The sequence below is a fragment of the Pangasianodon hypophthalmus genome, chromosome 19 (assembly GCF_027358585.1).
Source record: "Pangasianodon hypophthalmus isolate fPanHyp1 chromosome 19, fPanHyp1.pri, whole genome shotgun sequence".
Taxonomy (NCBI): domain Eukaryota; kingdom Metazoa; phylum Chordata; class Actinopteri; order Siluriformes; family Pangasiidae; genus Pangasianodon; species Pangasianodon hypophthalmus.
In genome coordinates this window covers 7,146,512-7,166,096 of record NC_069728.1, presented here as the reverse complement: position 1 = coordinate 7,166,096, position 19,585 = coordinate 7,146,512, and the positions used below count along the sequence as shown (strand labels likewise).

At 40.1% G+C, this 19,585-nt stretch overlaps 1 protein-coding gene across 3 annotated transcripts in view; it reads left to right on the top strand.

Annotated features, from left to right (window-relative positions):
- Positions 1-19,585, top strand: part of cdc42bpb (CDC42 binding protein kinase beta (DMPK-like)) — a 63,599-nt gene that overhangs the window by 9,239 nt on the left and 34,775 nt on the right. For all 3 annotated transcript variants that reach the window (XM_034313755.2, XM_053242000.1, XM_034313752.2), the window contains exons 2-3: positions 10,996-11,087; positions 19,261-19,344. In XM_034313755.2, the coding sequence (XP_034169646.2) occupies positions 10,996-11,087; positions 19,261-19,344 (176 nt within the window). The remainder of the gene's footprint in view (positions 1-10,995; positions 11,088-19,260; positions 19,345-19,585) is intronic.

Below are 19,585 nucleotides of genomic sequence, written 5' to 3'. Positions count from 1 at the left end.
ATTACAAAACTGAACATTATTTGAATAATATCACAGTGAAAGTGTGACATGCTTGCATTTTGGATCGAATGTTCCTGTCTTTGCAGAAGGTTTGGGAATGTGAAGGGTAAATTGGCCATTATTTTAGTAAAGCATCTGTGTTGTCCTTGACGGTAAAGGAAATGGGGAGTCAGGACCAGGCTTGTCAGGAATGTCTTTGCAAGCAAATAGCACACACTCTCCTGCACATATCCCTACAAATGTACAGATGAGAAACATGTTGGCAAAGGGTTCCTTCTTCTCCATGAAGGTTCTTGAATTATTTTTGAAACACTTCATTAAAAAGTTGCTGTCCCTGAGAGGCTGAAGTCACCTGACTTGGAGCAATGGCACGACTAAAGAGAATTCCATTCATTCCTGAAAATATCCTCCCCCAACCCAAGGCATGTGTAGGCGGCCTCCCCTTCCCCCTTGCTTCCCCTCCTCTGTTTCTCTGCTTCTAGGCACAAGGCCACAGGCATGACACGGATTAGCTGATCAGGACGCCTATATTTCTCTTAAAGCCTGGCTCATAGGCCCAAGCTGTCCCTCATACAGAACTGCTGTTTTACACATCTTGGTGCTATGGCTTGTATTTTTTCCAGTTTACTTCAAATAGAGCCCATGTCTCAACCCCCAGAGAGCACTCCAGCCATATTTAACATATAGAGACGTTAAACATGCCATATACAGTAGAATATGTAGCTTTTCAGAACACAAGTGTTTTTGTTAAAATGCCCTTGGACTGAGATTGCAGGGAGGGTGTCATTTTTGGCCTGTTCAAGTTCATACTAGCGCACATATTTCTACCCATCATGTCCATACAAGCTCGATTAGGTGCTGTATCTAATCCTCACACTTTTTGACCCTCACTATATGATGATTGGCTGTTTGGACATTTTTGCACTCTTTTTAAGAATTTCAGTGTTACGGTGTTGATATGATCTCAGAAATGTCATTTCCCCCGTTTTTGCTTCTCAAGTGAGACTTGAATGTTTTTTTGTTTTTTTTTTGTGAGCTCATTCATAAAGAGACATGGGTGTGGTTCTATTATATGTCCTCTGCCATAAATCCCTGTCATTTGAAAGGAACATTAGTGATATAAGCATGACTAAGTAATGAAAGTTGCAGAGGCTATGACCTTGACCCAAGCTGTGTTCTCCATCAAGAAATGTCACTGACCCTTTCATGCCTTTGGTGATTGTTCTCATTGTTCCCGTGTGGTGGGCCACAGCAGCTGTTTTCCAGCGCTCTCTGTGAGGGCTCCCTTTTTCCTTCACACCGCCACAGGATTAATATCATGGAGTTATCATGAAGCTGGTTTGCTAGACTGTAAAACATCCAGTAAATTGTACTGTTTTTATCAGATACAAGACATTTTTGGTGATGTGATGCGTTATAATTTTTGTTTTACAGTAGGTGTATTCCAGCATACTCCAGCAGATATTAGAGAAAGAGCACTCTCCTCTTCTACTTCCAAGTTTTATTTTCCCGTCTCTATACACATTTAATGAGAGGTTGTATATGACAGGATAAGATGCAACCACAGTTTCCTGAAACCAAGTTTTTCTTCCATTTTTTGTAAACAGTAAATGGGAACTGATTGCATGTAGGAACTGAAGTTATGAGTAGGGAACTGACGAAATGCTGAACCACATGCACTGTAGGATTGGTTCGAGGAATCATGCAAGCCAGTTATTTGGATTTATCCATTTGCTGCATCGTACATTATTTATCTAGAATGAGAAAATCTCAAATTAAATGTTGCTTAATGCTGTTGCTGAAATCATAGCTCTGTATCTCGCATGCACAGAAAATTAATGGTCACCTTTCACTCTGTAGCTTTCTAGTATAAACACAGGATAATAATTGTAGAAGTTGGTGGGAAGTTGCTCAAACCTTTTTGCGGGAGCATGTGGGAGTGGGGGGAAAAAACAGTCTCGCCCACTCCTCTACAGTGGATTACTGGAACAAATTTCATATCTGCTCATGTTATAGCAGGGAGTCTAATTTCATTCTGTGGGCATCTTAAGAAACCCCATTCCTTAACCCCAAAGTTTATGAGCATCACCCACGTGATCAGGTAAGAATAATCAACAAGGAATTAAGTCATGAAAAGTATTGTTGAAGTGGTGTAAGTGATGTATACTGAGTAACCTAAACAAGTGTTTATTATACTTATATTTTAAAGACAGCAGAATGTGTACGTGTGTATTAAGAGTGCACAATACAGCACAAATGCAGTGAAGGTAATGGACATCACAGTGACATTGTGCCATGCAATAGATTAAGATGATTTTTTTTCTAATGTCATAAGTTTATAAACACGTTTTTATATGCAGTAATGTAGTTAGTGCATTATGCATTAATGCAGTTAGTGCATTATTGCAGTCTGACTAAGCGCCAAATGAATTCCAAGTCACTACTTAAGCATCCTACTCAAGGTAACATAACAGACTTTCACCTACAATATAAAGGACAGGCAGAAAAGTGTCTCAGTAAGGCGTTGGCCCACCATGAGCACCACACATCTCTGGAACTGTACTAGCGTATTGAACATCATTCCTCCAAAGGATGTTCCATAAGTTGTTGTTTAGATGCTGTCTAACACATCAGTCAAAAATTTCCCATATGTGTTCAGTTGGGTTGAGATCTGGTGATTGTGAAGGCCATAGCAGATGATTTGCATCATTTTCTTACCATTAAGTGAGGACTCTGTGGATGTGGGCATTGGAAGACCCAATAGCCAGTCCACCCACTGATAGTAGGAGGAAACTGGAGAATCTGAAGAACTTGTGAAACTCCATACAGACAGGAACGTGAGCTTTGGATTGAATAAGGGACCCTCGAGCTGTGAGGCGGCAATGCTACCCACCGCTCCACCATACCACCCTACGGCTATACTAAACCAAAGAACAATGACGTAATTGCAAAGCAAACTATAGAGCAAAGGTGCTACTTCAAAGTGTTACGTAAAATGTCTCACTATAATGGGACCAGATGTTAGTAGACCTTTAGGTCTTTGTGTTATGAAAACTGGGAGTTTTGATGGACTTGATTTTTTTGCATATAAATTTGTTTGCTATAAATACTTGTTATAATAAAGTCTTAACTGTATGTCTGTCTAACTTCAGATGGTGATTTACGTCAGAATATGGGAACGGCTGTGGATTTTGGGGCTTACTGTCAGGGTCATGCCTGTGCATTTCAGCCCACAGAAAAGGGAAGCAGAAGTTCATATCTTAAGGAAGGGAAGTTATTTGTACTATTCAAAACCAGGGTCTGTGGTCAGGAAGTCTCTATCACTGAGGTTACTTAAGGCAGCTAATTCTAAGTTTAAAGATATACCGTGGTTGTAGTCATGCAGATAGTTTGACCAATCCTGCCTACTCCCACATTTATTATTGTTTGCTCGTGCCCACTGTATTTTCTGACAAACTTGGTTGGTTCTGTTTGTCAACATATAAAGAAAATAGTCATGTAAACCACCGTGATCTCGACCAGTGTAAAACGGTTACTGTTGATGAATGAATGAAAACAGTAAATGCATTAGAGTTGTGCAAGCACCATATATGCCCTCATGTTAATGAGTCCTGCCAGTTTCATTTCTGACCACTTGCTCCAGCCCTCAAAGAAGCAAAAACTGACCCCACTCCTGCAAATATTTGTTGGGTGCCGCAGGATTTCAGTCCTGATACACACCTCTTTACTTTCAAGCTCACATTCAGCGTATAACATCAGCACTGCACAGAGTCCTCCTCAGATGCAATGAGTGACACTTAGTATGGAAGTGAAGAATGCCTTGCATTATATAATATCCTTTATATTACCGAGACTAGCATGTGCAGTAAGCAGCCATCACAGCCTGTGGGGCTGTAGAGTAAGTAGCAGGCATTTGTTGAGGCTCCACCTGTGTCTTCCTGGCTTTTATCGTCAATCTGGGTCCCAGTTTGTCCGAGAGGATGTGGCTTAGCTGTGCCTTTTAATGGCGTTTGTGGTGAAAGGTTTCCCGAGGGGCTGTGCCTCGTGTCCTGTGTCACAAGAGATCAAGATCTGAAAGACAAGCCTTCCCCTGACCCTCGCGCCCTCGGATGACTGGCTCATTCCTCAGCTGGTCCATGAGGAAAGTTATCCGGTTTCCCCTAAGGGACCCCCGGAGAGAATCCCAGAGAGCAGAGGCTCGCGGCGCAGCCTGCCATTTCTGAGACACAGCTTTGTCTGTCATAAACCATGCCTGGTCCTATCTGTCCGGTTCTGGTAAAGCACACTGTGGTACCTTTAGTAGCAGTAGAACGTGGGTCAGGAGGGAGCTGCCTGTAAATTCCTGGTTTGGTGGGGGCTGGGTGTGTGTGGCAGCTGGTGCAGGATAATAGATTAACCCCTTTGAAGAGCCCTGATGCTTTTACCAGCCAAACCACCTCCTCCTGTTTCCTCTACCAGCTTGAGCACTTATACCAGCCTCAACTCCCTGTCCTTCTCTCACCAATGTCCCTATTAATGTTTAATAAACCCCTGCTAGTGTAGGGCTGCTTTATAGAACTGCTTATCTGTATTACAGCCCTTACTCCCCCTTTTGCTACATTTATGTTTTCAGTTATGAGGTCATTCTAGGAAATGGCTTGTAATTTATCTAGCTGTAGTTCCATCGCCATTTCATCAACAAATGATGACGTTGGTGAGCCTCAGTTTTATTTGCATTTCTTTCGAAGGTGACATCAGCAATATTTACTTTTAGTAGAGTGACACAAGCCACACCCATGAGGAGTGTTCTGATTATTTTGTAACTGCAAAACATTTATGTGATACTTACCATGGGTGTGCCAGTCACTGAAGCATGTTACTCAGGTGCGGTGGCTCTCAGAGCTTAGCTACCCCACCTCAGGGTTGGGAATCAAGCTCTGTGGGCCACTCCCATAGCTCGTGCTCACTTATTTAATACCCAGACTAGAGCATAAGTAGAAAATATTCAATACACACCATGGGAGATATGTGTTTTGATGGAGAAGAATGGAAAATTAAACTGTGAGGAAAGTAATTTGGATTGTCAACAGCAAGCATGACCTCTTGTCATATTATCCTTATGTTTGCCCAAAGGTCAGACTTCCATTTAGTCTTGTACTGAGAATAAGAGATGGGTAGGTTTGGTTTGGAGCTGTGGTTGCTAGCGCAGGCTTTGTTTTTGCTCTGTCAAGTAGAAAATCAGTAGTATGTAGTCTCCATCTTCACCTTGACAGACTACCCAAGTCCAGGTCAATTAGGCATTCAGTTTGAATTATTCATGGTATGATAACCTAGTCAAAAATATTGTGCTTTCAGAATGGAAAAACTGGTGGTGAACATTATTTCATAATCTTTATTATTAAATAAAACTTGCACATATGTGTGTGTACACTCTATATAAAGGCTTATATTAGGGATGGACAAGCTGGCAATAATATCATATGATTGTTTCAGGCTGAATCACGATCCATGATTTTTATCACAATTTTTTTGGTTTTTCATGTTACTGAACAGAGCAATCAAACTAGTTTCCCCTTTGATGTAAAAATAGATCTGATTCACAGTTATGGTTTTCTGCTATGTCCTTCTATTAATCAAGCACCGGGAAAATTTGTTGTTTTTAAAGATACAATCAGCTACTACTTTGTTGGCTTTAATTTTTTAATTTTTTAATTTTTTGCCCTTTAACAAGTTCTGTGACCAAGATGTAATCATTTGAGGATGTATTCCTTTATCTTTTTTTTGTGTTTATTCGCTGAAGGGCTCTTAAAAGTAACATACTTGAGTCATAAAGAAAGATTTTTAACCTTTAGCTGAATTCATTTCAATACCAGGGAATGCTCTGAAATGAAAGAGGAGCAAATAAGAGAACATTTTAGCATAAAACTGACATGCTGGTATGTAATTAAATGATAGGAAATTAGCATAAATATGTATTTGACAAATTGACACCTCAACACAGCTAAGAGATGTGTAGCTAAAAAAATAAACATTGAACTAACCCTGTTAAACTGAATGTTAGATACATTCGAATTATGCAAGTATTAGTATGAGATTTTATGAATAAATCGCTTTTTTTTTTAAAACATTTCTACCGACTACATTTTATGACCGTTCTCTGTAGAGAATCAGATATTAGATATGTGCTCTCTGTTCTGTGTTTACTGCTGCACAATTAAAGTTTTTAATTCTGTTGCACACATTTTTTTGCAAAACCAGTGAATCACAATCACCAAAAAAAGATCTGTTTTTATGGAGAAGGAACAACTTAAGGAGCGGGAACCTTTTCATAGTACCTGAACTAATTGTGGAACTACCCACTTTTTGGCATTTTCGCATCTCCGGAACTGGGTGTGATTTTGGTACCGGACTGCCTTTTTCGGGAACCAAATTGCTCCTACTCCGGAGCAGGGTCTAACCAGCACAACTGGTACTATCCATGACGTAAGTAGATGTTGATTGGCCAATCACGTATGAAAACACCCTCACCCGCCATGATTTAAAACTCTGTGTATACATACTGTAGTGTCAACTTATTTCGCAAGTATGGAGAACGGCGACAGATGGACGCGAGACACAACAAAAACACAGCTCTGATCACAGCGTCCTCCATCCTCCAGTTGTTTACGTTGTTCTTCTTTGTTTCCGTTGTTGAATGTCGCCCACAAATGATGTCGCTGTCGACCGGCTTACGTCACTTCCTAGTGCCCACTGTCGGTGCAAATGCAACCCTTTAAATGGTACTGGGAAACAGTTCACGCAAAATCGCCCAGTACTTTAGTACTGTAAATTTAGTTCTGGAACTAAAGCGGTGCGAAAGGCCCTAATACCTGTCACGTTATTCCAAAGATGTAGTGGGTGCGGCTCTGGTAGAATTGTTTTCGATTTTGAAATACCATTTGTAATCACGGTTGAGCAAATCGATAAATGCAGCTGAGCATTTTGTTCTAAAGTGTTACTTGTTAACAAACTGCTTTAGGAACAACCACAGGGTTATATGGCATTCTGGTTGCCTTAAACCCCAGTTTCATAAGGGATACGAAAAACACGCTGCTTTCCACAGCTTCTGCACACTTTAAAGTAGCGGTCATAAAATCTGTGTCTTCATACCAGCTACAGTTGTGTTGCGGTTCAGCATCAAGTGTCACATGAACATGACCAGAAGGGTGTAAATCAAATAACAATAATTTGCCAGATTTAAATTTAGCTCAGAGTGTCTTTTATGAGTCAATCCAGATCACATGAAACCCTCTGAAGGTTGGAAACACAAAGGGTGGCACAGAATTTTGGTCAATAAGGTTTTCAACCTCTCAAAATAGGTCATGTCTTGTATAGACCTGAACTCAGAGAGGACCTTTAAATTATTATTATTTTTTTTTTTCTTATAGCATTATTGGTGAATTGCTTTTGAATTGCTTTCCTCACTCTTCTTCTGTAATTCCAGAGGTGGAATTTTTTTTTCCCATAAAAAGCTCAGCCATTACCTTGGCCATAAATATGATTTCAGCTCCAGTCATGGCCAGTACCCTATATGTCCGGCGTTCTGAACCATTGGTGAAGGAAAAACAGTGTGGACTCTGTTAGTCTATGTTTGACGACCATTTCCTCCTCCCACTGGCCTGTGGTGGACAAAGAAGGCCTTCTCATTTCCTGACCTGTTAATCTTCTCTTGGTTATATGTGTTTTGGGATGAGGTGGGTTCTCCCTACTGTGGTCACTCTCACTCACTCTGCTCTAATGACTGTCTCCAGGCGCAGGCAAATGTCAACTCTGCACAGAAACGTTTATTTCAGAGAGGCGTGTAGTTGGATATTTTCCATACTTGCAGTGCTACATTCATTCAGAGCCCGGTTTGTTTGGATCAGGCTGGTGTCCAGTCACTGCGGTGGGCCGAGGCAGTATGGTTAACATTTTAGAGTGAACGGTTGTTTCATTGCATGACTGGTAAAGTAAATATTTTGCCTGCTTCTCCTTTGACATTTAGTCTTCATTAAGAAAAGACCAAGACACGGGGAATAACTTTTACATAAGACGAATGTGATGTAAAATCAACAGCAAGGCTTTCAATTTATCAGATATGCTAGTAACGAATGATGGTGTGCAATCTAGCCATTAAAAAGCTGTTCATTATGATATGCCTCACCACTTACGTGAAAGTGTTGCAATTTTGAATAAATTTCGTATATTACATAAATCTTCTCATCTCTTCACACAAGCAGATTTAATATATTTACGTTTTGTCACACGACCTGACATCATTAGCATAACTTAACTGTAGGACAGATAGTTGTGTTTCAGTCTTTCCAATAATCCAATCCAATAATAAACTACAGCTTTGGTTGGCTGTAAATCTTTCGGTCTTTTAGTTAGTTTTGACTTGGTGCTGCTTTGACATCTTTAGCCTCTTTTTCAGTTTCAGTCAGTACTGTAAGATGGCTGAATATACACCATGGCTTCCAGCAACTTGCAGAGTTATTCTCAACTCTAGTTTAAACTTGTCAATGCAGTATTTTCACAGAATTTGTATTGCACAGGACACTGGTGCTGCATGACTGTGTCATTACTCTAGCTTCTGGTTCTGATTGAGCATTGCACAATATGGAAAAACAAACCATAACTGAGCTCATGAATGTGCACAGTCATGGATCGATGGGATCAAGCAGCTGTAACCATTCACCCTACGTTGGAAAATGGGCTTTTGGGTCTTTTCTCTGGTTTGCTTTTGCATGAATGCGTAAGCCAGTATGGCTTTGGTGTGAATGGGCCTGTTTTGGAGAAGCTGAAGCAGCTGCCGAAACAGCAGTCATCTCACCGTTCCACCGGGACCTTGCTCAGCCAAAAAGAGTCTTGGACTTCTGTGAGGAGATGAGTTCATATTATCAGTTTCACACACTTTTGCCACCATGTTTATTTCATTGTAATTGAGATGGTGAGACTCCACAGACCGATAACAGACAGGCAGCCTGCATTATTCACGCGGAGCAGATTATCAGATTACATCTAGGAAACCCCCAGCAATATTAAATAACTGAACTTTATCCGTGAAGAAAAAGATCCAGAAAAAGTGTGACCCTCACCTTGTTCCACAGACTTTAATCTACTGAACATCATACACATAAGATATGGTTATGATAATGATGCCAGATACGAGTGCCAGATCTCAGACCGCCATCATCCTAGCAGTATTTCAATGTCTTCATCCCTTATTGCTTGTATATCCTTACCACCTTGCTCGCATTTATACAGAGAACTGTTCGCTTTATAAGACTGCATCAGTGTATAAATGATGGTTGTTTGTCAGTTTTATAATGCCTGACACAAATTTATATGACAAATGAACCAGCTTCCACAGCAGTGCTTTAAGAAACAACAGAGGTTCTCTGTAGTTAGATGGAAATGCCTTTTGGTAGTGTTTTTTAGCTGGGATACAGGCACTGCTACTGTAAATCTGTAAGAATCAGGCATGCGTGTGTGTGTGCACACTACAGTTTCATCAGTGCTGTAGATTACTGACTTTAAAACTTGTTGCCAAGTGCTCGGTTCCTGCCGTGGATCTCCACGTGAAAAGCAGATGATGCTCTTTTCACGCTGTACTAAAAGCCCATCCCCCTATAAAGGGTCAAGGCTGTGGGGCAAAGCGAGCCAGTGTTTAAAGTTAGTGGCTTTAGGAGTGATAAACGTCTTTTGTGCACGAGACGCCGCACATGTCCTCATATGGTGAGCGCTTCAGGCCAGCTTAGCCTTGGCTTGGGCGGCTGCCAAGCCCCCCGCCGTGCCTTGTAAAAAGACAAGGGAGGAGTGCTTGTGGATGTGGGATGCATTTTTTTTTTTTTGGTCTTTAAACTGTATAATTTTTAAATAACACTCTCATCAACAAATTGCAGTGTCATGTATCCCGACATGCTGATCTTGATAATTGTTCTGGAGGTTGGTTAAGAGTGCTTGGATTAAAACTACATTGTGATGGGATTTTTTTTTTTAGATTAAAAAATGAAAATAAATCATAATTTACTTGGGAAAATAGTTAAATAAAAATATTCTTGAATTTCTATGAGTTAGAGAGAATTCAGTATTAGTAATACACATCCATAGCACATCACACACAGTTAAGATTTGTAGTGCCAAATTCCCTTTCGTAAATTTCTGTTATGGGTTTTTGTACAGCCAGTGGAAACAAACCAACAGATGGGTAACAGAATACTCAGAGAAGGCTGATCAGATAATAAAAATACACATACTGTAAGCAAACAGGTATGTTTATTTTGTTTCTCACACTGCATTGTAGCTAATTAGTGAGCTAAAGTTAGCTTGAGCAACATGGATCTCGGACACCTTGAGCCTTGAAGAGAGCTTGTAAGCTTGCACCACAGGCCTGCATGAGCACCATGCTTGCTAAATCACAGCCTCATGTTGAAGGCTCGTATGTCTTTTTTTTTTTTTTGCTCATTCACGTAGTTCTCAGACACTGATGTGCACAATAATTTATTTATTATTATTTTTTTTTTAAATTCTCTTGCCAGTTCTGTAAATCTGAGGAAACGACGGTAACAGCAGCAGACAATTACATAATAACCTACCTAATAATTGCCTAATAATTATCCTTTGTGTCTCATGTGCTTGGGATGGGTCCTAAACTGCATAATACTATACTTAATAATATATCTCAGCAGTGGTGTTAATGTGGTATGAGACAGCACCTGGAATGAACAGTTTTTACTGAAAAGAGTTTTTCTGCCAGAGATGGCAAAATTCACAAAGCATACATCCAGCAGCTTCAAGAAGAATTGTTAATAAATGTAATTATAAAGAATATTATGGTGTTCTGAAATGGCAATAGGCAAATGGATATGTACAGATGCTCTTTATAATGATTGATTTTGCAGTTTGAAAAAAAAAAAAATGAAGGGGATTGATGATTTATGATTGAATACGGTGTTAATTAAGATCCTCACGCTTTCTTTCTCTGTCTGTTTGCAGTGAAGCCATTCACCACCACTGTAAAAGATATGCGTCTCCACAGGGACGACTTTGAGATGCTCAAGGTGATAGGCAGGGGTGCCTTCGGAGAGGTAAGCCAACCTGAACTCTTCCTCATGTGAGATCCCTAATACTGATGAATTCTGCAGTGTGCTGTTACATGGCATATGCATATCCAAGAAAAATCCAGTTATCATTGACACAGCAAGTCATTTAGCAAAGCTCTACAGCCCCAAACTCATTCCTTCCTCTCCTCCTCCTCTGCCTTATTTCTCTTCCTCTTTCGTCCTGTCAGTTCCCCAGGGGCCTGGCCTGGCCTTACTGTGCTGTTTTTGGGACAGGACAGATCTGGGTGTTTGAGATGGATCGTTTGTTGAACTGTGGAATGTACCGCTCCAGTACCTTTACTACAGGCCCCGGGTCGGGGCAGCGTTTACACAAAGCACACACACTTTCTCCTGCTCACCGTTTCTCACTTGATTGATGGATAAAAGGGTAGCTCGGGTTTCTCAGTCCCACTCTGTTTTTCTGTGTCTTCTGTATTAGCCTTTCTGTGAACTTTATTGAAAATCATAGAAAAACAGATTGTCAGTACAACACCAGATTAAAACTCCCCTCGGCTGTTTCAGTTTTCTTTCCAGTTTAAACCCTCTTGGCGAAAAGCTCTGCTTTACACAGTGGCTTTTTCTTTTTTGGGGGAAAAAAACATTTTTCGTGCGTTGCCAATTTAAATTCTTTCGCTGTTATTCAGTTTCAATCCAAACGTTAGACTAAGCAGGCATGAAATCACACGGTCCGAGAAATGTTCAGATTGTCCTTTCACACTTCTGTGCATTTGAGATTTAACAGCCCTGAGACAAAATCATTCTGAAATGAGTTGTTACAGGTGTGTAGCCTTGTGACAGTCAGATCAGATTTGAAATGAATGAACCATATTCACATAGCTAGAGTTTACATTCGTTACACAAACAGCACCGTAGCTCCTTTCTTACTTTTATAAACGCCTGCTCTCACGCTTCAGCCAGTTTGTTACTCTTCTGACATACGGCCAGTGCAAAGCTACGTCTGGAATCAGACGGTTGTTGTGGAAGGATGTGTTGGACCGAGCGCAGCCAGTCCTCGTACATATTATGTGACGCAGTAAACAGTGGAGAGCTTGTGAACTGAACAGTTTGACATCATCAACCAGTGGAGTTATCAGTGTTTAGAGTTTAAAGCGCTTTCAAATATTTCTCTCATGAAATCTCCTTATACAGGCATAACAGTACAGTACAGTCATGACCATATATACACCTCTGATGCTATTAAACACTGGAGAGAAGATGGAGAACTTCTTGATTCAGACCACTTTAGCCCAGATTTTCTCACTTTACAATGCCAGCATGAGTGCCAATAGTGGCACAGGAAGCAGGGCAGGATAGCACAGCTTTCAGGAAGGGCTCAGGAAACTAACACCGTCTCAAAGGAGAGCCTGTTACAAAAATAGTGTTTCCCTTCACAGATAATACATTGTGAAGCGCGCACACACTCCCCAAGCTCTGTTTAACAACCTCTTCGTCACTGGATTACTCATCCATGTGGCCTTTCCCTGGTTTAGGATGCGGTTTATTTCATTTTAAGAATCAAAGAGAGTCAGAAACCTTTTAGACTATTTTGGACTTATTAAGAATGGTTTCAATTTTAAGAGTCAGAAGTTTATTTTTGTCGGATATATAGCTTTCATTTTTTTTTGAAAGCTTGAAATTAATGACATCCCATTATCCGGGGATGTTTATTCCCCAGTTCTACTCTTCTTCCAACGACAGTGCTGTTTAATAAAATTAATATTTTATTTTCTTTCTAATTGATCAAGGCCCTTGAAATAAAGTTGAAATGGCTGGCAGAAGGCTAATTCATTTATCACCGCAATGTAAAACCACTGGCTTTTGTAAAAGTTTTGGACAAGGCCACGGTGTGAACCAGGGTGCTCTCAGTTTCATTCCTGAAATTCCTAAACGGGAAGTGTTTTGTTCATTTACAGACCTCTTAGCATTTTTTTTTTTTTTTTTTTTTTTTGACACTCACTGTGTCATATTGTTTACTGTGCTGAAGTGTGTACGAATGCGAGGCGTCGCTTCGCTCATTTCCACTCCCAGCCGTTTCCTCTAGCTTAAACACTACAGGATGCATTTCCAGATAAGTCCCTGCATTTCCTGTACGTGACTGATGTATCCCCTTTCTGAAACAGTGTTGAACAGGGAGGTTCAGGACTGCTGCATGACTGGACTTTATAGTACACAAGGTTCCACACACTGAGCCATGCACTTTAATAGCTGCCAAACCGTCCACTCCCTCTGCCTCCCCTGAAACTTGTTCTGAATAAGTCTTCTCAGGAGGACAGCAGAGAGGAGGAGAGAGGAGCGAAGCAAAGTTAGGCCTACATATGAAGCGCATGGGAGAAGTGGTACTTTGCTGAAAGCTTTAGTGTTTGGTTGACGATACACAGCAACAGCGTGCCAGAAGCTGACTTGGATTTTTGAATGGGAGAAAACGTGTGAATCTTGCATTTCAAGAGACTTCTGTGCGTCATTTTTGTATTTAAAACTACTGTGTTTTGAGCACGTACAGACTTCTACCCCTGCATTCTCAAAAACACGCAAAAAGGGTCATGTAACTATTCATTTTGTATGTACATGCACGACACAAAGCCACAAAGCTGCGATTTCAGCGATGACTGCAGGCAATAGAGCAACAAGAAACACTGATTTTAATGAAAGTATGAAATATATATATATATATATATATATATATATATATATATATATATATATATAAATACAACAATAAGCAACAAATCTAAACGATTGATTCCTCGAACCACTTCTATGGCGCGTGTGCAGCGAAATTTCTTCAGTTCCCTCCTCACGACTATAGTTCCAACCTGTTGTCAGTACTCATTTACTGTCTTGTACCAAAAATGGAAGAAAACACTGCGGTTTCCTTTTATCCTGTCATGTGTATTGAGACATTTCAAAGAAAACTAAAACTAAAGTTGGAAGGAAGTAGCAGAGATCGTTGGTGCCTCTGGTGAGCTAGTAGAGTTAGCTTGCTTTGCTATTCTGCTGAAGAAGTTATGCTATTCTGCTGATGTGCTAGTGCAAAGCCTAGCACATCAATCCACCAGAGTTCACACTGATTAAAGCATTATTTCATTTGTGATGAGCCTGTTAGCTTTAGAAGCTGTATGTAGCTGCTACCATTTCTGATTGGAACAAAAAAAAAAGCCGGAGAGTGCACATCCGCAAGAAAGACAGTAGGAAAGACAAATTACAAGCGACATGAGCGACTTGCCGCTTGCTAGTCTGAATGATAGGTTAGTGCTTTTTGTCATTTTCTGTCGATTGTAAAATAATCAGATACTTAAATCTGTTATATCTTCCCACAAAATACAGCAAAAATGGCAAAATTGAAGCACACCATAGCACCAGTTGTGCTTTTATTTCTGTCTTGTGCTAAAATCTAATGACCATGTACAATGCATGCATCACATACATCATCTGTAGGTAACAGGATATACGCCGCATGCGTTTCCTCATATTTATCACACACATAAGTAAATAATGGATTTTATATGAGAATTATCAGTGAAAATGCCATTAAAAAGTATTTACGCAGTTTTGATGGCTTTACTATAATAATAAAAATATTTACATATGCCACGCGATTAAAGTTTAAAGTAAATGAATTCATGATCCTTTCATGTGATCATATTGCAGTCATGAAAAGCAGTAGCTGAACTTGTGCCTTTTTTGTTCATTAGTAGAAGACCTCTTTGATTACAGACGGCATCTTCACTGTGAATATGGCCAAACTGATATTTTTAAAAAGCGTTGGGATTAGTTTCTGTTCTCTAAGTATTATACTAACCAGTTTAATAATCTACATTTTAAAATTTTTCAAAAAGGGGGGTGTGGACACATCCCCAGTGTAGGGTGTCCCCAGTGTAAGGTGTCCCCAGTGTAAGGTGTCTCCAGTGTAAGGTAATCCTAAGATTGTTTGCTTTTAACTTTGGGAGCACACACTGCATAGTTGACACCCTGGTAAGATTAAAGTACACTGAATAGCAGTTTTTTTTTTTTTTTTTTTTTTGGGACTACTGTGGTACAAATGTGCCAGTATTGTTCCTTACAAAGAATCTTGAGTGAGAATTGTGATCTCAGTCGAGTGACTATACATCTGAACTTCTCTGAAAAGCTCTGAAAGTGTTCATAATTTGTTTATCTGTCAGTATTCAATACAAATGTAGATAACCAATCAGGGTATTTATGCATTTTTGAACCCTGAAAATAGAGCACATAGTTTTGTGCTAATTTAGAAGTTTGCATTCGCCCCTCCAATAAAATCCTTTTTCAGCCCAGTGAAACACAGCAAATATTTTTGGGATTTTGCGTTGATGTGAATGCTGTCAGTTCCCAGACTAAACTGAGGAATGAAACATCTTCCAGTCCTTTATTTATTTCACAATGTTTATCTTGTATCAGGTTTGTACAGTGAATCACTTTCGCCCTAGATAATAAGGTCAAAGTCCATTTGAGACCCAACCCCATACATGGAGCTGTTAGTGTCAGTACACACTCAGTGATTGTTGTGACGCTGATACTGACCCATGTCCGATCCTCACAGCCATTTCTTTTCTACTTCTGGATTTAGTTGGTTAGATTTACCACAGTACTTTTTCTCAGTTATTAGTACTGCAGAGCTGCTGAATGTTCCGATCACAAACAGAAGCTTATGCTGTTTTTAAGGAGCAGGAGCAGCAACGTTTGATCCCTCAGGCGCTGACTGTGCGTGAAGCCTCTGACTTGTGTGAAAGAACGCCAAGTGACTTGTCCAATCATGCAGCGGCGTGACACAACTCTGGCCACACACACCTTCCTTTTACATACCGCCCCGCCTTTCCAATCAGGTCAGGCTGACTGCCTGTGTCAGAATCTGTGTCTAAAAAAGGAGAGATGGAAAGAGGACAAGAGACACTTGGGGAGGAGGAATCGAAATGGATTCTGAGCACATTGGGTTTGGTTTGTTTTTGTAATGAGGTCAGTTATCTGGTGTGGATAGGAGTCTGTCTGATGCAGAGTGTGCGTTTGATTGGCTCTTTTTTTAGACTGTTTTCGGCGTGTACTCTTCACATATTTTCCCTGTGATGTCTCCTTTACTGTGTTTCGACCTGTTGTGTGTGTGTGTCCCCGTCCGTCAGTCTGTCTTTGGGTTAGCAGTGGATCCCTGAGTGTTTGTCTTTGGCGTGCAAGTCACAGTTTGTCCTCATGTTCTTTGCTGAGGCAGCACACAATGATCAGGTGTGTGTGCGGTGTTTCTTCACTGGCGCTTGCTGTGAATAAACACTCATCATGTGATGTCTGAACAGAGGAAAAGAACAGAGAGCTGCACCCCTGAAACCAGTGTTCTAAACACTACAAAAACACCTCCCGTCTTTATGACATACACAATATCACATGTCACCATATGCAATTCCCCAACCCATGTGTAATAAATAGTAGGCCAATAACGTGATTGACTACTGCTAGATTTTTCAAAAATGATATGGATCTCTATACACGTGCAACTCATGCCACATAGTCCAATATTAATTATTAAAACAATTCTGAGTTATTGGTGGATCACATGTTATAAGCACTTAATCTTGCATTTTAGACTTATAGTTTTCCTAAATAAATGTTCTTTTTGTTACTAAATGTAACAAACCAAGAATTGCCTACTTTCATAGAAAGCGTCTGTTTGACTGGCCTTTAAAATATTCACTCGCCACTATTTCAAACAAAACTAAGAACATTCGTGATGCTGTGAACTTTTTCTCAATGTGTAGGGCTGCACAAAAAGTCTTGCATTAAAAAAAAACTATCTTGATTTGTTTAACAATGCAGTTCCATTTCAAGAGTACAATCTGCAACGTTTGCGTTCGGGGCAACTATTACATAAAACCACTTCCCCGTTATTTGCTGTAACCAGTGACCGTAGATGTTGTACCACATGACCTCACCCACATGAAGCACGTTGAGTCTACAGATGCAAAAGAAAAGTAACAACATGGGACAACTGTGAGTAAATTTTAAAATCACAGGACCAACTGCTTATAGTGAGAATGAACAAAATTGTCCTAAACAAACGTTTAAGCTTATGTACTAAATATTACATTCATAATTACAAAACAAACAAAGACTAAACGTATGAAATGAATGAATGGGCCGAGTGAGTCATGGCTGCGCACACTGCGTCTCTCTGAACTTCCCAGTGAAACATTAGGCACTGAGCGCATTTATCAAGAGTGTTTTTCAGAGCAGAACTGTCATATGCCTAATTATGACCAGCTGTTAATATTGCTGGTTTCCATGAGTGCAAGTTTGTTTCGAGAAGTACTGGGCACTGCGCTAATAACACTCTTCCATAATAAGAGTATGATGGCTTTGGAAGCCCTTTAAAATTTAGTTGTTATAGATTACATCCCCTACATTGTGTTGCACATTGCAGGAGGTTTTTAGAAGAATAAAGTTAACCAGAAGGCTTGGCTGATTTAATGTGGCCATTTAAAAGATTTCTACAGTTGGTAAAACACCTCGCACTTTTTTATAACAGGGTATACCACAATACTAGGATTGTAGATTAATGTAAATAAAATCACGACACAATAATGTGAAGTGCCCATGTCTCGGTGCTCAGTGCTCGCAGAATTGAAGTGCTCTCACGTATACCTTTGTGTACATGCAATTCTCAGCAACTTGTGCACATTTTTGAAGACCACACTCGCTGATACTGCTCAGCATGCTCAGATCGGCCACCCTCGCGCTCTCTATTGAAGATACTGTTTAAACAACATAATAGTTTTTCGGGTTGTTTGTATTGTAGGAAAATGCTGTAGTTCCTCCTATTGATACTTTGATGGTAGAGTTTACAGTCTGCTTTGTTTTGATTGGCATTAATCGTGAAATGCGTCTAGTATTGGAGCATTTTGTACGAGTACGAATAAATGAGCACGATTCTCGATGGATACGAGATACCTCAAGCACTGGTGATGTATCCTTAGTCCGCGTACATGAGTTTTATCATAGAGCGAGGCATTTTATTACAGATGCCACCCTTACTGTGGCATGCGGAATAGTGATAAACTCATATTTTTAGAAAGACTTTGGATCAGTTTCTGTCACAAAGTTTTACAGTAAGTATTTTAACAAATTACACTTTCAGATAGTGTTGGGCACAAAACCAGGCATGTTGAAAAAGTGGTGTGGACACGTCCTCAGTGTCTGTTACACCTAAGCTGGTTTCCTTTTAACTTTGGGAGGACACGCTGCACTCTTAACACTTAAACGATTAACACTTAAAGTTTTATACTAAATAGCAGTTATTTTTGCTCAGTACAAATGTGCCAGTATTGTTCCTTACAACATTGGTCAAAGAGTCGTGAGTAAGAATCGTGATCTCAGTTCTAAGTCAACAAATTCCTATTTCATCAAGAATGTTTCAGCCCTAATCCAGTGGCTATATCTTGCTCTGAAATTTCTTCTCTTCAAAATCCATTACATAAAGTGAATATCCAATCATACTGCAACCTTTAAGATCCTGTAAACGTGTAGCCAACTAAATGTACAAACTAAACTCTGTAAGCCATGGGAGGAGCATCTGGAGTAGAGATTAATTAACACCAGTTCCCTCTTGTTGGTAATTCATATCCCTAGCAACCTATAGCTGTTTGTTTTGTTTCAGACGTATCGTTATCACCACGCTGTCGCTCATAACACACATTCTTAATCCCTCTCCCTGACATGCCTTCAACCATGCAGGGTGTGTCTGTCCATTCCAAGCCAACAACGTCGGTGACAACCCTCCTCTCCTCCCTGTCCCTTCCTTTCTTTCACTGATATGCTGCTCTGCAGAGGAAGTCTTTATTCACCTTCACACGCAGCCATTGTCCTATTGTCATGTTGCGCCACGTCAGTATGTTTACAGGTGATTATATGTTGAACGCTTCCCACCATTTCAGGCTCACTGTCTGCTCATGCATTCTCTGTACTGGATGCATCAGCGAGTAAAAACACCATTTTGAAAGTAGCACTTTTCCCAAGTGGTGTTAACCCAAGTAGGGCAAATGTAAATAAGATGAATAAATGATGAGAAAACATGCTGAATTATTCTTAGTCCCATAATTGGGCTGCCTTCTAATTGAATTTTTTAAAGCATGTGCTAACCTTCCGTAACCCTTTTTTTCTTCAGGTTGCTGTGGTAAAGATGAAAAACACAGAGCGCATTTATGCCATGAAAATTCTGAACAAGTGGGAGATGCTGAAGAGGGCTGAGGTAAATTATTATTTTTTTTCTGCTTTTGTAGGCCTAGACGTTATCTTTTGCACAGTCCCTCCTGAAATCGACCGATATGGCACCTTCTGGGAAATGGGTTATACAATGAAGCAAACAAAATGTATTTATTTACCATAAGTGTACTAAAAACAAGCGAACAAGCGGCTTGTTCTTAAGGACCCAGGCAGTGCCTGAGATCAGACCTGTTCAGTGTGGTCTACAGATGAAGAATTTTTCTTTT